Source organism: Anomaloglossus baeobatrachus, unplaced genomic scaffold (assembly GCF_048569485.1).
Source record: "Anomaloglossus baeobatrachus isolate aAnoBae1 unplaced genomic scaffold, aAnoBae1.hap1 Scaffold_334, whole genome shotgun sequence".
Lineage (NCBI taxonomy): Eukaryota > Metazoa > Chordata > Amphibia > Anura > Aromobatidae > Anomaloglossus > Anomaloglossus baeobatrachus.
In genome coordinates this window covers 5,107-30,266 of record NW_027442718.1, presented here as the reverse complement: position 1 = coordinate 30,266, position 25,160 = coordinate 5,107, and the positions used below count along the sequence as shown (strand labels likewise).

Sequence of the window (25,160 nt, the reverse complement as noted above, 5' to 3'; positions counted from 1 at the left end):
ACTGTAAACCCCTCCTGACCCCACACATAAACTTCCCCTCATCCAGCACCATGACAACCAGCACAGCAGAGTCCTGCATACACTGAGGAGCTGATCATGTGACCCCTGACTCCTCCCCTCCATGTGACATCATCACAGGTCCTGGAAGCTAGAGAGGTAGGTTCAGGGTCTCTATTATTTGGGGGTCATCATTATCATTAACCCCTTCATTTCTCAACTATTTTCACCTTTAACCAGTTCAGGACCAGTTTCCGCTATTCCTGAACGGCTCATTTACATTCACTTTAACCCCTTAAGGACGGAGCCAGTTTTGCACTTCATGACTCGGCCATTTTTTGCAATTCTGACCGGTGTTACTTTGCTTTGACAGGTTGTGGACCCCACGGTTTATTACCCACTTTCTTATGAGCGCGGTAATACCCCACATATTGTCAGAAACCTCTGTTTGGACAAATGGGAGGAGCCGGAACAGAAGGAGCAATATTTGAATTTTGGAAAGCAAATTTGGCTGAAATAGATTGCGGGCCCCATGTAGCATTTGTAGGGCCCTTAAGGTACCTAAACAGCAGAAACCCCCCACAAGTGACCCAAGTTTAGAAAATAGACTCCTCAAGGATTTTATCTACATGTTTGGTGAGCACCTGGAACCCCCGAAGGCTTTAGTGAACTTTATAATGTTGAGCCGGGAAAGTAAAAAAAATACATTTTTACCACAAAATGATTAGTTCAATCAGACAATTAGTCACAAGGGTAACAGGAAAAAATGCGCGATACAATTTATTGTGTAGTTTTTCCTGAGTACACAGATACCTCATATGTAGTGGAAATCAACTATTTGGGCGCACGTCAGGGCTCGGAAGGGAAGGAGCGCCATTTGACTGTAAAATTGGCTGGATTCATTAGCAAATGCCATGTCGCCTTTGGAGAGCCCCTAAGGTGCCTAAACAGTGAAGCTCCCCCACAAATGATCCCATTTTAGAAACTAGACCCCTAATGAATTTTATCCAGGTGTGTATGGAGCATTTGAATCCACAGGTACTTCACAGAATTTGATAACCTTAGGTCTTCATATTGAAAATGTTCATTTTTTTTTTTTTACAAAAATGTTGCTTTAGCACCAAATTTTTCACTTTTTCAAGAGGAAACACCAAAAAGTGGACACCACAGTTTGTTATACAAATTTCTTTTGAGCTCATTGATATGTCGCCAAAAACCTATGTTTAGACAAACGAGAGGGCTCAGAACGGAAGGAGCACCATGTGAATTTTAAAAAAGATGAAATAAATTGCGGGCACCATGTCGCATTTCAGCGACGCAGTGTCATCCCTTCTGCAGAGATGCGAGTGTTGTCCACACGAGAATGCAGCTGCCCGTGCTCATGATACGGGTTCAGGCCGCTGCAGACTTTATTCTCCCTGCGAAGAACACTCTCATCTCCACAGCATAATCTGACATCCTGCGTCTCAGGAAGCCGCGCCGCTGATTAGTTTATGCTGCAGAAAAAAGAAGAACAATGGGCATGAGATTTCTAAACATCCCGCCACTGCGCTTGTACTGCACAACATCGCAGTCAAACCACTTCAAATACTGATCGTGGGCACACAGCCTAATAAGCTAGGATAGATAGATGGATAGATAAATAGACGTCAAACACATATATAATGTCCCACCCCCCTGTATATTCTAAGCTGGCACTATTTAGTGACTTTCATGTGGCACTAAAGGGTGCTTAGCCTTGTATTTAGCTAAAAAAAAAAAAAACAGCTAGGGTAAAGCAGACGGCTGCAGACCACAGTTGGCAGCGTCACCTTGGCTGGTAATCCAAAATGAAGGTCTCCCCATGCTGTTTTTTAATATATAAATAATTAAAAAAAAAAGTGGGGTCCCCCTGTGAAGGGGTCTTTTTCCCATATCACACAATTAACAGAGCGAGAGATGAGTGAACAATCCAAAGCATATTTATTCCTTGCAATATAGAATGACCATCAAATAATTCACCACACGGAGGGTAAAACGAGTCCAGGAATGGCATAAATGTCCCGGAGTTCAGTCACACTCCTCCAGCAGTCCTTCTCCAGGGAAATCGGGGTTTCTCACAGTGTTTTTGGGGTGCTGTCCGCAGCCTCAGCGTCTCCCTCAGAGGTTCATTCTTGCTTCCTCTCTCTTGTAAGTCTCACCCAGAATCACTAATCTCTCGGGTAAACCAAGTTTAGATGAATTCCAGGCCCCCTTCCTCAGACCTAGGCACAGAATTACTTCAAGGGGATAGACCATGACTTAACAGGACAAGCAATATATCGAATAGACAGACCACCACGCCCAAAACATGAACCCACACAAAATGGTACATAACCCACAATATCACACCATGACACCCCCCAAATTGGATTTCCAGCCAAGGTAAAGTGGACAGCTGTGGTCTGGTATTCTCAGAGTGGAAAGACCCATGGTTATTTGGCCCTTCCCAGCCTAAAAATAGTAGGCTGCTGCCACCCAGGAGTGGCGCATCCATTGGATGCGCTAATCCTAGCGCTTGCCCCAACACTTCCCATTGCCCTAATGCGGTGGCAAATGGGGAAATAAATGGGGATGTTGGGGTTAGGGTTAATGATGTCACGGCGTCTATCAGATACTTGACATCACTAACCTAGTCAGTAATAAAAAAATACAAAAAAAAATTTTATTTGAAAAAACACTCCCCAACACATTCCCTCTTTCAGCAATTTATTGAAAAGAAAAAAAAATACGGTCCGCCGTAATCCATTTTGGAGGTCCTACGATGATTTTGTACCTTCCAGAATATGGGTGGCACACTTTGAGAACGTATCCCCCATTTTTTGGAAGTGCAAACCCTCCATGTGAGGAGTGTGGGTGCAGTGATACTGCACTCACATTCCCCGGGTCCACAGCATGGCAGTGTGAGCTGCAGTAAGCTCAGTGTCACTACTAGCAGCAAGCCGGCTGAGAGCCGCTCTGCACATGTGGCCAAGATCTTCTGAGAAGGAAGAGGAGGGATCGTGGGGGATCGTCACTGCAGGAGGCAACGGGAGACCAGGGATTGACAGGGGGTGATCTGGCTGGACCTGGGGAGAACTTTGATGTTGCATCTGACAGACACAACAGAACTCAGAGGAGAAGGATGATCCATTTTAGTTGATTCGGTGGGGGGGGGGCATTTTGGCCGCATTTGGGGACCAGGGGAGGCGACTTATCTCCCATCTGACATGATTAATCATGCCAGGTGGGAGATAAATCATTTTTTTCGGCCTGAATCATGATCTCCAGGGTTTGAGCTACCCTTGGTAGCTGATACCACTGAAATTTTCCGATGCTGGGGGACGGCATGCACTTGATTTCTTTATTGATTGCCAGCAGCAGTGTGAGAGGATTAACACTGACCACTAGGACATAATTTTACTGCCCGCGGTTGTTAAGGGGTTAAAGAATACAAGCTCCGAAACCAGTTTAGAATATCTAAACTTTTTTATTTACATAATTTTTCTAGTTTAGGAGTGAAATATAATGTGGGCACATTTTGTAATGGGGTTAATTTTCACTATTTTGCTGCCTTCATACAAGAAATGGGTGGTAAATTGTGCGTCACCGAGTGCACAGATCCGTACGCCATGTGTGGCCCCTCTTCTTCCGTTAGAGACAGGAATACATCGAATCCTAATTCCATTCCCTGTTCTTAACCGAAAAACTGGGAAATTATTTGTTTTTGCACTTTTGTATTTTCCTACTCTTATTCCAGGAGCAATTACTCTTTTATTTTTACATTAACATTGTCGTGTGAAGGATTGTTTTTTATAACGATAATGTGCTACTTTTACAGTTATACTATTTACATAGCACATTTCATATTGAATATTTTTTAGTACCCAAATGATATCTCACCTCCCTTATCTCCATTAATTTTACATATCGCCTTATCTCCTTCCCATTCAGGTCCTTATAATATCGGATCCTCTCAGTGGAGATCTTCTATATAAGAGAATTCTCCTGATTGCCCCGTGAAGGATGGATATGGACAGGGACAAGATGGCGGAGAGGATATTACACCTCACCCTAGAGATCCTCTTCCGGCTTACTGGAGAGGTGAGAGATTCTGATGACGTCACATTACATCATTCTTATCTATGGGAATAACAGATGGACAGAACTGGAGAGGTGAGGACTCTGGAAATGTCTGGAGTGAGATTTATTACTGTGTCTCTCCATAACCAGGATTACACAGTAGTGAAGAAGACCTCTAGTGAGCGCTGTCAGGCCCCTGTGTCTGAGGGATGGGGAAGACCCCTGAGCCCAATCACGGGGCCTCCACCTCACCCCCCGATACATGAAGACATCAATGACCAGAAGATCCTAGAACTCACCTACAAGATGATTGAGCTGCTGACTGGAGAGGTGACACTGCTGGGAATGCTGGGACATTATACAGTAACGCTATGAAGGGATCGGGGGTGACGGTATCATTGTATGTGTCAGGTTCCTATAAGGTGTCAGGACGTCACCGTCTATTTCTCCATGGAGGAGTGGGAGTATTTAGAAGGACACAAAGATCTGTACAAGGACGTCATGATGGAGGTTCTCCAGCCCCTCACATCACCAGGTAATAGACAGGACTAAATACACACGGCCTATAATTATCTGTATGTAAGGAATGAATTCAGTCCCTGTATGTGTCTCCTCCAGTTCTATCCAGAAAGAGGACAACACCAGAGAGATGTCCCCGTCCTCTTCTCCCACAGGACTGTAACCAAGAAGATCCCGATGTTCCTCAGGATCATCAGGTAGATGGAGAGAAGGTGCAATGAAATCTCCCTATGATGTGTAGACGGCTGTGAAGGTCTTGTGCTCAGTCTTGTTTTATCCTCCAGTATTATATGTTTTATACTTGTGTAATGAGAGCGGTGGAGATGGCAGGATTAGAGCTGATCATAGATGGGACTTCTCCATCTGGCTGTGACTTTTGGATCACATTTATCCCGTTCTCTACACTGAACACTTACATCAGGGTTTTGACACCAGGTTATCAGAGAGAGAGAAGTTGCCCCTATCCCATGGGTCAGAAGGTCACAGCACACGCCAGCACTAGTTGGATCTGCTTTGCCTTTCACGTAGCTGAGCAGACTATCCTTGTGCTGGCGCTGCTAGGGTTAAGCAGACCCTTGTGTCTTTCGTGGCTTACCCTCCTGAGTAGAGTTCATCAGTCGGCCAATAATCTGGTACCAGCGGATCACTGCCAGATTTAAAAAAAGAGTCCGATCCGCTCCGGAATCCGGTGCCCATATAAGTCAATGGGGACCGGAATCCGGAGGTTAAAAACGTTTGTGGAGGGGCTAAGAGCGAGCGCGGCATACTTACCGAGGCGCTGTCATGGCGGCACACTCCTTTCGGGTCACGCTTTTACCTTCCGGAGCCAACTATTCAATGTTCATTGTTTTCCCCGCCCACCGGCGCGTGTTGGTTGCAGCTAGACGCGCCCCCACTCTGAATGGCAGCGTGTCAGCTAACTGCAACCAATCACAGGCGACAGGACGGCCGGTGGGTGGGGAAAGAAGTGCACTGTCGGTCAGTTCACAGTGGTAAAGATAAACACTCGGCAGCCCAGTTATAGCGCGCGGCTGCAGCCCCAGCTGTCGCGCTGTATCTGTGCTGTGTATACAGTGCCCAGAGTCAGACGTGCGAGGCTTTGCCGGGTTCTGCCATGGCAGACTCACGTGAACCCCTGTCTTGCTAAATTCTACTAAAAAGGGGCTGAAAGCCCGTACTTACGAAGCGCTCACTGATATCCTAATCAGGCACGAATACTAATATTCTTTATAGCAAGATACTATTTATTTTAATAGCACATGAATATAATCAATGGTACATAGGCATTTAGAACTATAGTCATAGAATCTTATACAATAAGAGAAATATGCATCAACATTACCGTTATGTTGTAGCAATCCTTTCACATCGGAGGGAACTCGATTTAATGATAAGGAAACAACAACTCGGCCTCTTGCATCACAGGAACAGTGCGTACGTACACTTCAATGTCCTGGAAGGTTTCCCTTAACATTAAGCGAGTCCGGTGTATTTTTATAGGAAAACTTTGTAAGTTGTGTTTAAATGGTCACCAGCATGTGACAGCTGAGTCATGTTCATGTAACTTGACCACAAACTGCTGTGGGCACCAGCAGCTTCCTGTACATTCTCTTGTACATCCTGCCAGTTGACAACTGACCGACCACAGTTGACCATAGTGTTAGTGAAATATTGCAATGAGCCGTAAATTTCATATGCAAGCTTCCTTAAACCTGTCTTTAAGCCAACCACAAGTTTCTGGTAAGTGGAACTGTAAATGTGACTTCCCCATTATCTTGAAACTGCTTCAAGACCTGTTTGACATGTATTCTTTGGTCATCATCCAGAGGACATCTCTTTGATACTGAATTATTGATAGGTCAAATAATATCTGGGATCACTCCTATCTTTTGATTATGATTCCTATCTAATCACACATTCTTTCAGTCATATCACATTGGTATCACAATCGGTCCTTGATCCCAGGGATTATTTTCCATCATCAGTATTCCACTAGAAGAAGATCACTCGGAATATACCATACCATGACCAAGAAATATTGTTTGCCACAAATTTTGTTTTCTTGGTTTGTTTAGATAAACGTTGAATCACAAATATAATCACTTTCACTACTTTTGTACAGTATATTAAAACTAAAAGCAATATTATGTGAAAAGCTCCCTTGAATATCATGTGTTTTGGCATTTGCTCGATATTCAAAGGAATCATTACACATTACATTTCCCGATATGTTACTACAAGTTTCACTAGTCCCATTTATGAACATATTGGCATAAGGCCATAACATATCATGAATTGTCCTTTCCACTCAGCTGGGTTTAAAAGCATCTACAGTATTTATAGCTGTCCCAAAACTTATTTTTATATTCTCTATAGGGATGAATTCCAGGTTAGTCAGTCCAGTCTTATTTCTTAGTACCCAAATTCCTCCCTTAAAAGCCAGATATTGCAAATTGGTGACTGTTGCATTCAAATTGCCTTGCCACCATGGAAGATTGATCCATCCCACTATGGAAATGGGTACTGTAGTATTCTATAGACGAACACTTCGAGTGTCTTTATCAGCAAGATGATCAGAACAACTTTTCTACTTTAAGATTTCCTCCATCGATACCGGGACATCCAGATAAGGGATACTGGTGGCTGTAAGCGAAGAATGTGTACAGATCCAGCAATCTGTGTGTTGAAAATGTGATGGTGCATCAGAAATTTATTCGCCATAGGTTCCTCCTGATGTAAACTTGTCCATCCAACGACCAAAGAGGCAAACATCAAACACAGGAATTTCTCCATGTCATCACTATCGAGCTCTTTCCAGTAACCGATACCATGGATTCCGCTTATTTACAACACCTTCTGCAAAATAAAGATACACTATTATTCTCGTAAATAATATTTTTCTTGTGGAACATATTCCCACTTCTCCACTTTTGCTCTCATTATCAGGAGAGTACGATCTTTTCCGACCGCTATTACCTCTGCCTCTGAGGGCGGTCCTTGGAGGTTTTGAATCCATATTTTTGCTCCTACATTTGTAATATTAGAGGATCCAAAACCTTTAATACCCCGTATTGTTAATTCTGCCGGGGCAGTTCCTTCTCTTATTTCAGACAAGTTTATTGGAATTATCAACATCTGAGCTACCTTCTGGTGCTTCATCAATATCAAAGGTTCATTTCCCAAATTTAGCATCAGTACCTTGATTTCTCCCTGATAATCTGCATCTATTACCCCTCCCACCACTATGGCTCCTTTTAACACTAAACTAGAACGAGTGGCTATTTGACCATAATGATCCTTTGGTATCTGGCAACCCAATCCTGTTGAAATTGGTTTTACCTTACCTGGGGGTACCACGACAGTTTCCAATGTACTGAGGTCTAAACCTGCGGAATAAGGTGTCGCTCTTTCTGGTGTGCCCAAAAAGCTGTACCTTGCCTTGTCAACTGTTGGACTGACTTGTCTGATGGTTGCTGCTTTATCTGCTTTTGAATTAAACAAACGTTCAAGTGAGTTAGTAGGGACATGAGCATCAACATGAAATACAGTGGTCTTGGTAGACTGAATAATCCCTTCAATGTCTTGCCACACTTCCCTGACCATCTCAAACACATTTTGCTGTTCCTCTCCCCAGTGGAACTCATTTTTTTTCCTCGTTACTTTGTACAAATGAGCCAACATTTGTCCCAAATGAGGGATATGTTGTCTCCAAAAATCAAACAATCCAATATAAGACTGAGTCTCCTGTTTGGATTTAGGGACCGGAAAATTAATAATTTTCTGTCTGGCATTGGGAAAGATCTCTCTGTGCACCTTGTTCCACTGAATTCCTAGAAATGTTACCACCTGAGACGGTCCTTGAACCTTGGCATCACTGATTTCCCATCCTTTACTCCACATATGAGCAACCAGTTTTGTCAATTGATCTTTCACACTTTGCTCATCTTGTCCTTGTATCATTATATCATTGATATAATGTGAGATCTGCATTTCCTTATGACAAGACATAACCCCAAAGGAGAATTTTCCTTCGGTTAGATTAAGAGTCATCCATTTTAGGATATCAATTCCCAAATTATATTCTGGTATAGGAACTACCAGCACCGTGTACTTCTTGATAGGTAAATTACCTATCTTCAAAGCTACCTGTGTCTGAACCCCGGTGATCAATTGACCACCTAGTCCAGCAATTTTTACTCGAGGTCCTTTTATTTTTTCCGGGTTTCCATGAATTAAAGTAGCCTCCGCCCCCGTGTCAATCAAAGCTGGGACTCTTTGAACATTTCCCCCTTTCCAATGGGGGGCTGTTTATCAATAGGGGGGCTTGGGTGGCTACCTATGGTAAATCACTTCCTTCTGAACTTTCATTTACACAGACTTCAGTCTGTGTATTAGCCCTTCCTTCCGTGACCTTTGTGGCCACGGCTGCAGACAGTTCTTCCCATGGATAAACTGACTGAAAATCTTCCCAAGACACATTCTTTGGGGTTTTTTCCCCTTTTCCCTCTGATTTCTTTACCTTGGGGGTTTTTGAGCCCCCTTCCACATTTGTAGTGGTCACTTTCTTTGTGGATAGAACTTTCTGTTTGTACAACTTCCATAATTCTCCTTTCTCCTTTCCATCAATCCTTTCCTTATTGATCCCGGCTTTAAGCAAAGCCTGGAACATGTCTTTGCGAGACACTCGTGGGGCCTCCCCTACTGATTTTTCTTTCCAATCAGGATTGTTTGGCTTACTGTTACCAACATGGCCTCCAGGGGATGATTTATCCCACTGTCCCATATCCTGTAACTCCCTCATCCTCCCTAGAACTACACCGATTGATTCTCCAGTCAGCGCTACAGTTAAGGTTAAAATAACTGTTTTGTATGCTGGAGGAGCATGTTTAACCAGCCTATTTCTTATGCTGGCTTTCAATGGGTACTGGAGATAATCATCATCCATTCCCAAAAGAGGAAGAGCATTCCTCATTGCTTCTTCCTTCAGCCTTTCCATACCATCTTTTAAGGTATACCAAGGTTTATCATTGATAGGAAAGTCTGCTTCTGATGGATATTTGTCCAGAAAAGCATGGGCTAAGATCATGATTAAGTTTTGAGTACCATGCTCATTATGATCAACAAAATAATTTTTTATTGATCTCTGAATTTCTGGGTCACGAGACATGGTGACAAATTATGCCACGTCTCCGGCGTCAAAGTGCACTCCACCTCCTCCGAGATCGTGCACCCTGACCAACCAGGGAATTTCTCCTTCTCCTGGTTTTTGTCTAAACTGTGTTTAAAATGCTATCAACTTCTCCCTGAGAGTAATCTTCAATGGTTACTCGATTTTTTACATGAAGAATCGTTCTCTCATTTATGATGGCATTACCATCTTCGTCATATTGCAGATTCCCCTGACAATCCCGGACATGTTCCCGGATGATCTCATTTTCTGTCCTCTCTAGGCGCCTCCTTATGGGATTAGCCTGAATCTTCCCTTTATGGTAATCCTCCTCATCAGATGATGAAGATGAATCCCACACATCCCCATCCCAAGTATCGGGATCCCAGTTTATAGAAGCTGAGACGATACTTTTATGTACTTTGGTTTTATGTACCTTTCCTCTTCTTTTCTTATACTTATTTTGAGCAATTTTTATGGCAGCTTTTTCTGCCACATTCTGATAATGTTCCAATTTATCCTTCAACAGTCTGGTATTACATTCCAGAACTGTTTTCAGGCAACCTAATTCTATCATCTTTTGTTCCATCTGGGAACTTTTCTTCTGCATCTTTAGATTACGCTCATGCATTACACTATATGCACTTGCCAAAATCCAGATGCGCCGTCCTAAAGACACTACATCACCTGCTTTCACAGGGACACTACCGAATACATTCACAACATCAGTAGCTTCACTACCCTTAAGCTTATCCTGCCATTGTTTGTGCCGTGCTAAAGACACTACATCACCTGCTTTCACAGGGACACTACTGAATACATTCACAACATCAGTAGCTTCACTACCCTTAAGCTTATCCTGCCATTGTTTGCGCCGTGCTAAAGACACTACATCACCTGCTTTCACAGGGACACTACCGAATACATTCACAACATCAGTAGCTTCACTACCCTTAAGCTTATCCTGCCATTGTTTGTGCCGTGCTAAAGACACTACATCACCTGCTTTCACAGGGGCACCACTGAGTACATTCACAACATCAGTAGCTTCACTACCCTTAAGCTTGTCCTGCCATTGTTTGTGCCGTGCTAAAGACACTACATCACCTGCTTTCACAGGGACACTACCGAATACATTCACAACATCAGTAGCTTCACTACCCTTAAGCTTATCCTGCCATTGTTTGTGCCGTGCTAAAGACACTACATCACCTGCTTTCACAGGGACACTACCGAATACATTCACAACATCAGTAGCTTCACTACCCTTAAGCTTATCCTGCCATTGTTTGCGCCGTGCTAAAGACACTACATCACCTGCTTTCACAGGGACACTACCGAATACATTCACAACATCAGTAGCTTCACTACCCTTAAGCTTATCCTGCCATTGTTTGTGCCGTGCTAAAGACACTACATCACCTGCTTTCACAGGGACACTACCGAATACATTCACAACATCAGTAGCTTCACTACCCTTAAGCTTATCCTGCCATTGTTTGCGCCGTGCTAAAGACACTACATCACCTGCTTTCACAGGGACACTACCGAATACATTCACAACATCAGTAGCTTCACTACCCTTAAGCTTATCCTGCCATTGTTTGTGCCGTGCTAAAGACACTACATCACCTGCTTTCACAGGGACACTACCGAATACATTCACAACATCAGTAGCTTCACTACCCTTAAGCTTATCCTGCCATTGTTTGCGCCGTGCTAAAGACACTACATCACCTGCTTTCACAGGGACACTACCGAATACATTCACAACATCAGTAGCTTCACTACCCTTAAGCTTATCCTGCCATTGTTTGTGCCGTGCTAAAGACACTACATCACCTGCTTTCACAGGGGCACCACTGAGTACATTCACAACATCAGTAGCTTTACTACCCTTAAGCTTGTCCTGCCATTGTTCTACCAATCCACAAGACACTACATCACCTGTTTTCACAGGGGCACTACTGAGTACATTCACAACATCAGTAGCTTCACAACCCTTGAGCTTATTCTGCCATTGTTCTGCCAATCCACAATTGACCAATTCATGTGCTATAAGATTGTAGGGAGCCTCAATCCAGCTCGGGATCTCCACAACAACCTCCTTAACATTATCCTTACATTTTCTGAACATTTTGACACTATGCAAAAAGATTTAAAAAAAAAAAATATCTGGAAATTTGCCAAATATATGTTTTTAACTTCTAAATTACAAAAAATCGTTAATTACTTCTTATAGAAGTAATCCTGCTGACTACGCCAATTTATGTCTTGCTAAATTCTACTAAAAAGGGGCTGAAAGCCCGTACTTACGAAGCGCTCACTGATATCCTAATCAGGCACGAATACTAATATTCTTTATAGCAAGATACTATTTATTTTAATAGCACATGAATATAATCAATGGTACATAGGCATTTAGAACTATAGTCATAGAATCTTATACAATAAGAGAAATATGCATCAACATTACCGTTATGTTGTAGCAATCCTTTCACATCGGAGGGAACTCGATTTAATGATAAGGAAACAACAACTCGGCCTCTTGCATCACAGGAACAGTGCGTACGTACACTTCAATGTCCTGGAAGGTTTCCCTTAACATTAAGCGAGTCCGGTGTATTTTTATAGGAAAACTTTGTAGGTTGTGTTTAAATGGTCACCAGCATGTGACAGCTGATTCATGTTCATGTAACTTGACCACAAACTGCTGTGGGCACCAGCAGCTTCCTGTACATTCTCTTGTACATCCTGCCAGTTGACAACTGACCGACCACAGTTGACCATAGTGTTAGTGAAATATTGCAATGAGCCGTAAATTTCATATGCAAGCTTCCTTAAACCTGTCTTTAAGCCAACCACAAGTTTCCGGTAAGTGGAACTGTAAATGTGACTTCCCCATTATCTTGAAACTGCTTCAAGACCTGTTTGACATGTATTCTTTGGTCATCATCCAGAGGACATCTCTTTGATACTGAATTATTGATAGGTCAAATAATATCTGGGATCACTCCTATCTTTTGATTATGATTCCTATCTAATCACACATTCTTTCAGTCATATCACATTGGTATCACAACCCCTCACATGTGTGATTCTGGTGAAAGTAAAAAAAAAAACGACGTACGGTTCCCCCTATTTTCATCCCCAGCCATGATAAAGCCGGCTGGGGGCTGGTATATCCTCAGCCCGCAGCCGCCCGGTATTGCCGTATCTATTGGATGTGACCATACTGGTGTGCGATACCAGCTCTTCTCGGAGGCGTAATGCGGTGCCAGTCGGGGTAATAGCAGGGGTTAATAACAGCACACAGCTGCTACTAAACCCTAGGTTGTGTGATGGCACAGGCGTCTATCAGATACCTGCATCACACTAACCTGTAAGTGACAGTAAATAAACACAGACACCAAGAACAATTCTTTATTTGGAATAAAATACAAACATCGCCTGCTTCACCCCTTTATTAACCCCCCAACACCCTGCAGCTCCGACGTAATTCACACAATGTCCCACGCCGCTTCAGCTCTGCTACACCTGAATATCACAGAGAGCGGCACGACCGACCGCTCTCTGTGAGCTCCAGAAAATGAATGAGCTGCGCATTGAGCGGTGACGTCACTCAGGTCATTGGCGGTCACAGCTGGAGATTCCCACGGTCCTTCATCTGTGATCGCAGGCAACCTGACCTCAGGTGGAGGTCACTGAGTTCACAGACCTGCATCTCCTAGCAGAAAAATCAGTTTTTTTGGCCAAGAGATGCAGATTTTGTGCTGAAATTTTTATACCATATTTCTGCATCCAATCTACACCTCCTGGCAAAAAAAACGCGGTGTTTTGGCGGAAAATTTTTGCCGCGGTTTTTGCCACGGTTATTTTTCCGCGATTTTTGCCGGGTTTTTTTGCCAGGAGGTGCACATTTGGTGCTGAAATCATCTGCACCAGCTTTCAGCACCAAATTTCCACCTGCTGGTAGAATTTTTTTTTTTTTTTCCATCCCCAGCCATGATAACGCCGGCTGGGGGCTGGCATAATCTCAGCCTGCTGCTGTCTGAACATGAGCATGCATGTACCTAGAAACACATGCACGCTCCTGTCAGAAGTGTGCAGCTGTTCTGCGATGTCAGACTAGCGGGAGTTCCTCACAAGTGTGACTGCGGCGTAGAAAAAAACCGCTTGCTTTTTTTTTTTTTTAAATAAATAATTAAAAAAAAACAAACAACGTGCAGTTCCCCCCAGTTTTCATCCTTAGCCATGATAACGCTGGCTGGGGGCTGGTATATCCTCAGCCCGCAGCCGCCCGGTATTGCCGCATCTATTAGATGTGACAATACCGGTGTGCGATACCAGCTCTTCCCGGAGGCGTGATGCGGTGCCAGTCGGGGTAATAGCAGGGGTTAATAGCAGCACACGGCTGCTGCTAAACCCTAGCTTTGTGTGATGGCACAGGCGTCTATCAGATACCTGCATCACACAAACCTGTAAATGACAGTAAATAAACACACAGAGAACAATCCTTTATTTGAAATAAAGTACAAAACACACCCTGCTTCACCTCTTTATTAAGCCCAAACACCCTGCAGCTCCGACGTAATCCACAGGAGAAGTCCCACGTCGACACATCCAGCACTGCTACATCTCAGAGCGAGCAGCTATAGAGAAGACTGCCCGCTCTGAGTGCAGCCTATTACTGAGCCGCGATAAGCTATGACCGCAGCAGAGCTGTCACAGGCTGGGGGGCGCGTTAGCCTCTAACCAATCACAGCTGAGAGGACGGCCGGTGGGCGGGGAAAGCACAGAAAACTGTGTGATTGGGTGCACAGCACAGGAAGTGAAAGCGCGACCCGGAAGCAGTGTGCCGCCATGACACCGAGTCTTGGTAAGTATGAAACGCTCATTATATGGTTTTTTTTTCATTTTTTTTAATTGCCGATTCCGGATCGTGCACCCGGAATCCCGCGCCCGGGCTTGGCCCGGAGATAGCGCTGAAACCGCGCGTATCCGGACATTTACAGTCCGGGTCCGCTCAACACTAATCCTGAGTTGTCTCAGCTGTTCTGATTTCTGCACTCCCCCGTTATAAGTACTCACCACTTTACCTCAGTAGTTGCCAGTGATAACTTGCTTTTCCATGGTCCTGGCATGGAAGTGAGAGCCATGGAAAGAAGAATTGTTTTGAATTTGGTCCTGGAGATTGCTGCTTGGAAGTCTTCTTTGGTGTCTTCCTATTGATCATCTCCCTTTTTATTAATTTCTCTTTCCATCCCCCTTTTTTACCACTTGTTTGGGAATGCAGTTATTTTTCCTTTGTCTGTCGTTTTCCTTTTGTGTCATTATCATAAAGCAGGACTAGTGTTCCTCCTGCCCTGCTCACTAGACACAGCTGTGATTAGGGTAAGACAAGGATAGACACGTGATCGCTGCACAAGGGGAAAGAACCTGTCTTGGGACATCGGGGAGCTCAGGGTTGCTCAGAGTAAGTGACAGGGTTTATCCTTCCTGTTCTTCCCTAGAGGCAGTGGCTCCCACCCCATCTTTCTCATGATACACCACTCAGCCTCTTGGTGGAACACAACAACCAGGGACTGCCCTGTATTGGTAACTGGTGCCTACTGTCAGCAAAGTCCAACCTCAGAGGCTCTGGTGATGACTGGGTAGGCACTTAATCATGCCCCTCCGGGTAAGCCTGGTTCAGGGCGCTGTGAGGCTACACCCTTCTCCTAAACCTATTAGCATGAGAGGTTTACATGTAATTCTTTAAATGACATGATTCACAAGAAACCCTCAAAGGATCCATTCAGTGTAATAAGGCAGCAGAGTTAGTCTGGACTCCTCATGGCAGCGCGGCAATTATCTCTATCTAGTGAACGGTTATCTCCAGTAATTGTATTATTACACCGGATTCTTTATGATGTTACATCGTCCTCTTCTCCCCATTCAGGTCCCTACAATATCGGATCCTCTCAGTGGAGATCTTCTATATAAGAGAATTCTCCTGATTGACCCATCAAGGATGGATATGGACAGGGACAAGATGGCGGAGAGGATATTACACCTCACCCTAGAGATCCTCTTCCGGCTTACTGGAGAGGTGAGAGATTCTGATGACGTCACATTACATCATTCTTATCTATGGGAATAACAGATGGACAGAACTGGAGAGGTGAGGACTCTGGAAATGTCTGGAGTGAGATTTATTACGGTGTCTCTCCATAACCAGGATTACACAGTAGTGAAGAAGACCTCTAGTGAGCGCTGTCAGGCCCCTGTGTCTGAGGGATGGGGAAGACCCCTGAGCCCAATCATGGGGCCTCCACCTCACCCCCCGATACATCAGGACATCAATGACCAGAAGATCCTAGAACTCACCTACAAGATGATTGAGCTGCTGACTGGAGAGGTGACACTGCTGGGAATGCTGGGACATTATACAGTAACGCTATGAAGGGATCGGGGGGTGACGGTATCATTGTATGTGTCAGGTTCCTATAAGGTGTCAGGACGTCACCGTCTATTTCTCCATGGAGGAGTGGGAGTATTTAGAAGGACACAAAGATCTGTACAAGGGCGTCATGATGGAGGTTCCCCAGCCCCTCACATCACCAGGTAATAGACAGGACTAAATACACACGGCCTATAATTATCTGTATGTAAGGAATGAATTCAGTCCCTGTATGTGCCTCCTCCAGGTCTATCCAGTAAGAGGACAACACCAGAGAGATGTCCCCGTCCTCTTCTCCCACAGGACTGTAAACAAGAAGACCCCGATGTTCCTCAGGATGTGTCTCCTCCAGCTCTATCCAGTAAGAGATATCTACTCATGTACTTTCTGCACTAATTTTGTGTTTACATTTTTAGGTTTTCTGCTGTTTTTTTCAGCTGTATTGTCTTTGCTTCTGCTTCTTCTGCTGTTTGTTTCTAATCCCTTCTCTATGTCATTATGAAGGCAACTCAAAGACCTGCAGAGGTTCATGAATACCCTGTTTCCCAGAAAATACGACCACTGAAAATAAGACCTAGCATGATTTTAGAGAATACTTGAAATATAAGCCCTACTCCAAGAATAAGCCCTAGTTAGAGTCAGGGCCAGCGTTGGGAGAGTCAAGCTGTGCAATTTCTTAGGAAATCCACTCTCTTAGAATACAACTGATAGGGACCCTAAGGTTAACTGTTTAAGGACCTTTGATGATTTCATAGTCATGTGACATGATGTAATCAAAGGTCTCTTAATTGCAGGAGTCTAAATGAATTGAACAGGACACAGGCTGGCATGCAGGACTGGCATTAGGGGAAAGGGAGAGCTCACTGGACAATTTCACAGGCCCCCATTCTCCTAGGGGCCCAGTGTTTATATGCCAATTATAGGACTGCTTAATGACCTTTTTGACATCATGTCATGTGACCAAAGGCTGGTGTGTGTTTACGCCAATTTTAACCAGCTTTGCCAAAATGGGCAGCGCTTGGCCAGAAGAAGGGTGTGATGCCACCGCTTCTCTAATTCATAACAAACTGCGGCGTTCCCTATACCAGAAATCTCACTCCAGTCCCTGACGTCAGTTTTCAGTGTCCATCGCCAGTCTTGATGAATTGGAGCCCCAATGTTTGACTGCAAGAACCCTGCTACCTGCTTTGGTTACAAAGCCTAAGGATAGGCCAGCAACGTTATAGTCCCGGACAACCCCGTTAAATATCCGGCATCTGTCTATAACTATTTTATGCTCGTCTTTGAAAAAAAATATCTTTGAAATTGTCTATGTTGTGGATCAATGTTACAAGGAGATTTTTGCAGGTTTTGCGAACTGTCATGGCGGCGTCAGGATCTGTGGAAATTATAGATTCTGGTACTCTGCATGTTCACTTCTCTGATGTCTGTGAGCAGCGCAGGGAGACGCAGGCGTCGAACCACAGGCTTGGGCAGGCTAGCAAGAGTTATTCTCTGCGGGGCTGCTTGTTAATGTCTTTGATCACATGCTGTAGAGGAGAAAGTATAGCTCCCCTTCTGTATAAGCTGGCTGGATTATTTAATTAATGCAAGCTATAGGTTACCTATACTGTTCTGGTGAGGTGTTGTGATCCAGACTTACGGTTGGTTGTTGTGTATTATTGCTGTGGACTGTTGTGGTGTTAACCCCTGTTGTCTTTTTGTTGCTGCCTTTCTGCTCTTGCTTTTCTCCTTAGTCTCTCACTTTTTATTTCTGTGAATTTGCAATGTGTCCCATTTGTCTTAATCTATGTTTCCATCATATTCCTGACCCTTTCTTTCCCGAAAGATAACAGATTAGATTTGGTCAGGAGAATAGTAAGTCACGGGACTTAGGCATCTCCATCTTAAGGGGTAATCGTGAGGTTAGGAATAGTTTAGGGTCCCCTAGCGTGAGGGACAGTATAGCAACTGTCCCTCATTATCCTGCAGTCATATTGTGACAATCAATTTATTTACTGTAGCACATTCCAGAGCACTGGTGCTAGGAATGGGAGATTGAAATTAACGAAGATGTAACTCTTAAGGCCCCGTTACACGCAACAACATCGCTAACGAGATATCGCTGGGGTCACAGAATTTGTGATGCACATCCGGCGTTGTTAACAACATCGTTGCGTGTGACTCCTACGAGCGACCGCTAACGATCCAAAAAGCAGCAAAAATCGTTGATTTTTGACACGTCGTTCCTTTCCCAAATATCGTTGCTCATTCAGGACACAGGTTGTTCGTCGTTCCTGAGGCAGCACACATCGCTACGTGTGACACCCCGGGAACGATGAACAGCAGCATTCCTGCGTCATCTGGCAACGAGGTGGGAGTGACGTTCATGCGGCTGCTCTCCGCCCCTCCGCTTCTATTGGTGGCCCGCTGTGTGATGTTGCTGTGACGCCGCACGAACCACCTGTTACGGGGGGACCTTCAGATTAGGACCAGGGGATATATATCCTAATCGTCAGTCGGGGCCCACCGTGCTCCAGATGACAAAGGAGCTGCTGGCACTTGAGGGTTAGGCAGGGACTATAGAGCTGGATGGCTCTGAGATAACCCAGGGAATCTGGGAACCGGTCACGTGTGTAGAGAAAGACACGTCAGACCGGACGACAATCCGGTTAGCGTTTTGGTGCACCTGGCGCTACACCAACCACGTGTGCAGGGAACACGTCAGGCCGGGTGGTGACCAGGTAGCGTTGACCAGTAGACCGCCACGAAGCGCCCTGTTGGCCACGTGTGTAGGACACGTCAGGCCGAGCGGTCCTCCGATTAGCGTTTCTGGTCACCTCTCGACTGGCCACGTGTGTGAAGGACACGTCAGGCCAGATGGTTACACCAGTAGCGTTGACCGGGAAGCCGAGGAGGATAAGGAACACCCTATTAACTCTACAGGGGTCCTGGGGTACGCTGTCCGTGCGCGTAGGGGGCACAACCGGACTGGTGGGGCAGCAGGTGCGTTGTCCGTGTGCGTAGGGGGCACAATCGGACAGGAGGCGCATCAGCCGCAGCCCAGTTAACGCCACTTGGCTGCTACAGCAAGACTGGAGCGACAGGAGGGAAGCACGGCGCCTAACCCTGATGTGCTGAGCCACGAATCTTGGCGTGACAGGCACCGTTCGCCTAACCCTACCTACCGTTTCCGAACATAGGCTTATGCCGCAATGAGGCTCTAACATGGAGGTGTGCTCTGACTGAGCAAATGTGAAGACTGCGCACCTCCATGTTGTCTCCAGCCCCTTTTTATAACCTGGGTCCGCCCCAAACCCAGGGTGGACCACAATGGCACCTCCAGGGACCAACAGCAGAGTGCCATGTCATCAGCGACGTCACAAGCGGCCTATCCTAAACCGCCACGTCACTGATGTCCTCATGGCAGCCACACCCAAACACTTCACCAGTCATCGTCTGACGACCAATGGTGAGGTGTTGTGTCATAGGGCTGGGCCTCATAGTCCGGAGTGGCCACATCATTAGGACACCTGATGCCCTCTGGCCTATCAAGGCCTGCCACCTCACGGACATGCCCAGTGAAGTCCTTCCCGGACTTTGCCTCCAATGCACTAAGTGCCTGAGCATGCTCAGTAGCCTAGACAACAGTCTCAGAAATCAGACTATAAGTGCCTGAGCATGCTCAGTAGCCTAGACAACAGTCTCAGAATTCAGACTATCAGCCTGAGCATGCTCAGTAGGCACAACACAGGACTTAGACACAGCACGCAGTCCAAGCACCTGTGCAAAGAGGCTTCTCGCACTAAGTGTAGGGGCATGCTCAGCAGCCCGAACCGAGGACTTAGCCTCAGAAATGGCACTATCAGGCTGAGCATGCTCACTAGGCGAAACACTGGACTTATGCTCCGGCTGGGGTAAATCGGCACACGCATGCGCACTAGCCGCCTCTGCACACTTAGACGTGGAGGTGCAAGCAGCCAGCTGGACGACCCGAGGCACGGCCAAAAACGGCAGCCGGCGCCTGGGCACAACTGGAACCGCAGCAGGCTGCTTGCGGCTATGGCGGCGCCAATTCTAACACCACCCCCTTAAAAATGAGTTTGTTCGCCGGCCACAGCGACGTCGTTAGGAAGGTATGTGCATGTGATGCGTACTAGCGCTATTTTTCGCCACGGGCAACGATTGGCCCGTAACGCACGCACGACGGTGGCGGGTCCGATAGCTAGCGACATCGCTAGCGATGTCGCAGTGTGTAAAGCAGCCTTTAGATGTCGAAATTGGACAACAGATTTATGGACAAAACATTTTTTCCTAATTTAATTTCTAATGTTATGGTTTAAAAAAAAATGTACTTTCAAGATATCATTAAAAAATAATAACATTGTGTTTATTTTTAACAGATGACTGTACTCAGAGTTCAGATGGAAATCTATTATCTTTAGAATTTAAAACAGATGATGAAAGTATCACACATGATACATATGAAGAGCATGCTGTTGTCCCAGATATACCTCCAGTCCTTCCCCGGAAAGCTTTATCATCTGATCTTTTCAAACAAGTCCAAAATTCAGATTTATCACAGAATTGTAAGCAAAATAAAAGATACAGAAGGAATGTGGAACATGAAACGGCTCCTACAAGGGACAAACCATTTGCATGTTCAAAATGTGGGAAATGTTTTACCAGGAAATCACATCTTAATATCCATCAAAAAACTCACACAGGGGAGAAGCCATTTTCATGTTCAGAATGTGGGAAATGTTTTATTCAGAAATCAGATCTTGTTGTGCATCAAAGATATCACACCGGGGAGAAGCAATTTTCATGTTCAGAATGTGGGAAATATTTAATTCGGAAATCAGAACTTATTGAGCATCAAAGAATTCACACAGGGGAGAAGCCTTTTTCATGTTCAGAATGTGGGAAATGTTTTATTCGGAAATCAAATCTTGTTAGGCATCAAAGATCTCACACAGGGGCGAAGCCATTTTCATGCTTGGAATGTGGTAAATGTTTTACTAGGAAATCAAGTCTTAATATCCATCAAAAAACTCACACAGGGGAGAAGCCATTTTCATGTTCAGAATGTGGGAAATGTTTTATTCAGAAATCAGATCTTGTTGTGCATCAAAGATATCACACCGGGGAGAAGCCATTTTCATGTTCAGAATGTGGGAAATGTTTTATTCACAAATCGGCTTTTGTTAGGCATCAAATATCTCATACAGGGGAGACGCCATTTTCATGTTCAGAATGTGGGAAATGTTTTATTCGGAAATCAGAACTTGTTAGGCATCAAAAATCTCATATAGGGGAGAAGCCATTTTCATGTTCAGAATGTGGGAAATGTTTTATTCAGAAATCAGAACTTGTTGTGCATCAAAGATCTCACTCAGGAGAGAAGCTGTTTTCATGCCTGGAATGTGGGAAATGTTTTACTAGGAAATCAGGTCTTGTTCACCATCAAAAAAATCACACAAAATAAACCATTTTTATGTTCTGAATGTGGAAAATGTAATTCTCAGAAATCAGATCTTGTTAAACGGGAAGAAGTTGTACAGAGAAGGAACCTTTTTCATGTTGTGAAATTGAAATGTTTAACTGGTAAAGCAAGTCTTGCCGACATCAGAAAACCAACAGGCCAGGGCAGCCATCCTTGCTTACAGAATTTGACAAATGTTTTTATCATTAATCAGGTCCTGTTGTCAGATCAGTCACACGGGAGAAGCCATCATGATGTAATTCAAAGGTTTTTTTTCCAAAAATCGGCTACAATTGCTCAAGTAAGAATTGGTGAGGGAAAAAAACATTTTCTTTCTTTTTAGAAATTATTGTATTTTTTTTAGACCATAAGACACACCTAGGTTTTGAAAGAGGAATATAGGGAAGAAATTAACGCAAAAAATGTAGTCATGAAGCATTGTTATGGGGGGAATCTGCTGCTGACACTGTTACAGGGAGAAAATCCCCCAATTCAGTACTAGTGTTCCCCATTCTTGGCCCCTTCCAGGTATATGTGTCTTCCATACTCGTATATTTGTCTTTCATCCTGGTATATATGTTGCCCATTTTTATCCCATCCTGGTATATATGATCCCCATCCTGGTATATATGGCTCTTGCCCTTGTATATATGTCAGTTAAAGCAAGGATTTAAAATATAACTTTTAATATCAATAATCTAAAATCATGATAGAACAAAGTGCAGTGCATGAATAAATAACAATAAATAGATAGATCTCACCCAGTTCTTCTCCTGAGGAGATCAGATACCACCGGAAAAATCCAAGGCAGAAGCGAGCCAAACTGGACATGAGGGGGAGGGGACCAGTATCAAAGTTCCTTACCCCTTTCGTGCCCCTGCAGAAAAAGCTTCCACCCTTACAAGGGCAGCACCCAAGTCAGGAATGCTAACCCGATGAAAATGCACACCCTCCCAATGCGTTTACCTCTCTGTGTAGTAAGAGAGTTCATCAGGGGAGAAAATATTCAAGTAAAGCCTGCAGTGGCAGGACAATACTACACAAAGCACGTTAGTGGTACAAGTGTGTATGCTAATGGCCAGTGGGACGCTGTGTGCTGTTAGACCCACAACCTATACCCCTCATACCTCCTGCATCATCCACAATCAGTGGTGCCACATGTTCGTGCAGTCCTCATAGTCGATCACCGATTCATGCAGGCAGCCCCCACTGCGCATGCCCATAGATCAATCGATCCATCTGCAGCGTTTTACAGCAGCCTGAAAAGTCCACTGCGCATGCGTGGGCATTAGATTGATCCTGATTCAGTCAGGTGGTATTTCCGCGTTCCACTCATGGAACGCACATATCGCGCATGCGCGGCGCGTAACCTATTACTCATAAGGCACTTCTATCAGGCTGATGCATTACTTCCGCGCTCCACCCATGGAACGCACATATCGCGCATGCGTAGCGCATAACCCATTATTCATGTCAGGCTGATACATTACTACCGCGCTCCACAGGTGGAAGGCACGCACCCTGCATGCGCAAACTGCATTCAGTTATCACAAACCGCCCAAGCCGATCAATATTAGCCCACATAATTAGCATTGTGTGTCAAAGAATACATTTAGTTTGGCCACCCAGGCGCCATGTTCACATAGTGAGTTAGCAAACATGCACATTTATTAACAGCGATCAAATATGAAACGCCCATCATAGCATATCATTTAGCCGTGCACAGCATGTCAATTCTATTTTTAAAAAAGTATTATTATGAATCTGATACTCCTAGAGAGGCAAACAATGGTAATAATTGTAATGAGTAATAACAAGGGGCCATATATACAGAGGGGCTAAGAGGTATATAGATCCTATTGAATATTAATTCTTTAAAGAGGAAATACAGAGCCCAACAGTCAATCAACACTGCAAAAGAGGGGGGGGGGGAATACAGAAAGGACACCCTCCTAGCCGTGTCCTATATCTATTAGAAGGTTGATATAAAGCAATTGTAATACATAAACTTACAACCCTCCCCCAGGCCCAATAATGTAACACCCAAAGAATCTGGTCTGGGCTCATTTCCACAAAAGGGGCTAAACAACTTGATCAATAGCCCAGGTCATTTAGACCCTCTGGGCGACATGTCCGCAACTTAAAAATCAACCTCGCCTCCTTTTGGAGAAGCAACCTATCCAGATTGCCCCCTCTTGGAGATGGTTTAACCTTCAAAATCCCCATAAAGACAATAGTTTCCCTGTTACCGAAGTGTTCTGAATTCATATGCCTGGATATCGGGGTATCACGTTCGTTCCTGATATCGCCTAGGTGTTCTCACACCCGTCGGCGAAACTCCCTAATGGTCTTCCCAACATACTGTTTACCATAATGGCAGGTGGCCAAGTATACAATGCCTTTTGGTTCTGCAGTTTATGAAATCTCTGATCTTAAGACATTCACCCGTGACCGTACCTCTGAAGGTTTTACCCGTCTGGATGCGGTCACATGCCACACATGCCCCACACTTGAAACACCTAGTCGGCTTACTTGGGATCCAGGTGATTGGTTTTTCAGGGGCTACAAAGTGACTGTGTGCAAGGCGGTCCCGTAGTGATCGATTTTTCTGGAACGTCACAGATGGTTGTGTGCCAATTACATCCGCAATGTCACCATCCATTTTTAGGATCCCCCAGTGCTGTTCCAATATCTGTCCAATCTGATTAGCACCCTTTGTGAAGGTCGTAATGAATCTTATTGTTTCACCACGCTCATCCCTTTTCTGTTTGGGAGCAAGGAGTTGATTCCGATCCTGTATGAGCAAATGGTGATAGGCATCCTTAAGAATATGATTTGGATAGCCCTTGTCCAAAAAACGTTCCCTAAGATCCTTAGCCTTCTCGACAAATTCCTCCCTACTGGAACAGTTCCGTCTCAGACGTAAATATTGGCCCTTTGGGATTCCACGTCTGAGAGGTAACGGATGATGACTCTTCCAATCAAGGAGGGAATTAGTCGCGGTGGGTTTCCTAAAAATAGTCGTCTGGAGTCCCCCCTGGGGGTCTACCGAGACCAACAAATCCAGGAATGACAACTGTTTTGGATGAATGGCATAGGTAAACTTCAGACCTATAGAATTACAGTTTAGATCCTGTATAAAGTTTACAAATTCTTCCTGGGGGCCCTTCCACAACACAAAGACGTCATCTATAAACCGCGTCAAAATCTCGATCATACATGTATATTTGGACATTTCTTCGGAAAACACATAGACGTCCTCCCACCAGCCCAGGAACAAGTTAGCGTAGCAGGGAGCACAAGGGCTCCCCATCGCTGTGCCCCTGAGCTGGTGGTATATTGAGCCATCAAACGTTAGAAAATTGTTGTACAGAACAAAATGCAACAGAGAAAGAATCAGCCGATTATGAGCCTCAAACTGTTGACCTCGTATTGATAGAAAGTATTCAATGGCTCTCATTCCCTGGTTATGGGGTATGGAAGAATAAAGA

The 25,160-nt window shown here is 44.6% G+C and overlaps 2 protein-coding genes across 2 annotated transcripts; both read left to right on the top strand.

Moving 5' to 3' along the window:
* Positions 1 to 3,987: 3,987 nt before the first annotated feature.
* Positions 3,988 to 4,775, top strand: LOC142271039 (oocyte zinc finger protein XlCOF29-like). Its single transcript, XM_075332464.1, has 3 exons — positions 3,988 to 4,098; positions 4,228 to 4,612; positions 4,696 to 4,775. Exons 1-2 carry the CDS (start codon positions 4,021 to 4,023, stop codon positions 4,450 to 4,452), a joined length of 303 nt encoding a protein of 100 aa, XP_075188579.1. The 5' UTR covers positions 3,988 to 4,020; the 3' UTR covers positions 4,453 to 4,612; positions 4,696 to 4,775.
* Positions 4,776 to 16,000: 11,225 nt separating this feature from the next.
* LOC142271038 (uncharacterized) lies at positions 16,001 to 22,337 on the top strand. The gene is made up of 4 exons (XM_075332463.1): positions 16,001 to 16,163; positions 16,246 to 16,369; positions 16,453 to 16,566; positions 20,588 to 22,337. The coding sequence occupies exons 1-4, from the start codon at positions 16,068 to 16,070 to the stop codon at positions 21,670 to 21,672; spliced, it is 1,419 nt and encodes a 472-aa protein (XP_075188578.1). The 5' UTR covers positions 16,001 to 16,067; the 3' UTR covers positions 21,673 to 22,337.
* Positions 22,338 to 25,160: the final 2,823 nt, after the last annotated feature.

Coding starts and splice junctions, on each gene's coding strand:
- LOC142271038 (XM_075332463.1), top strand. CDS start 16,068: ATGGGGCCTCCACCTCACCCCCCGATACATCAGGACATCAATGACCAG. Junction 16,370..16,452: donor CCAGCCCCTCACATCACCAG/GTAATAGACAGG, acceptor TGCCTCCTCCAG/GTCTATCCAGTAAGAGGACA. Junction 16,567..20,587: donor GTCTCCTCCAGCTCTATCCA/GTAAGAGATATC, acceptor TATTTTTAACAG/ATGACTGTACTCAGAGTTCA.
- LOC142271039 (XM_075332464.1), top strand. CDS start 4,021: ATGGATATGGACAGGGACAAGATGGCGGAGAGGATATTACACCTCACC. Junction 4,099..4,227: donor TCTTCCGGCTTACTGGAGAG/GTGAGAGATTCT, acceptor CTCCATAACCAG/GATTACACAGTAGTGAAGAA.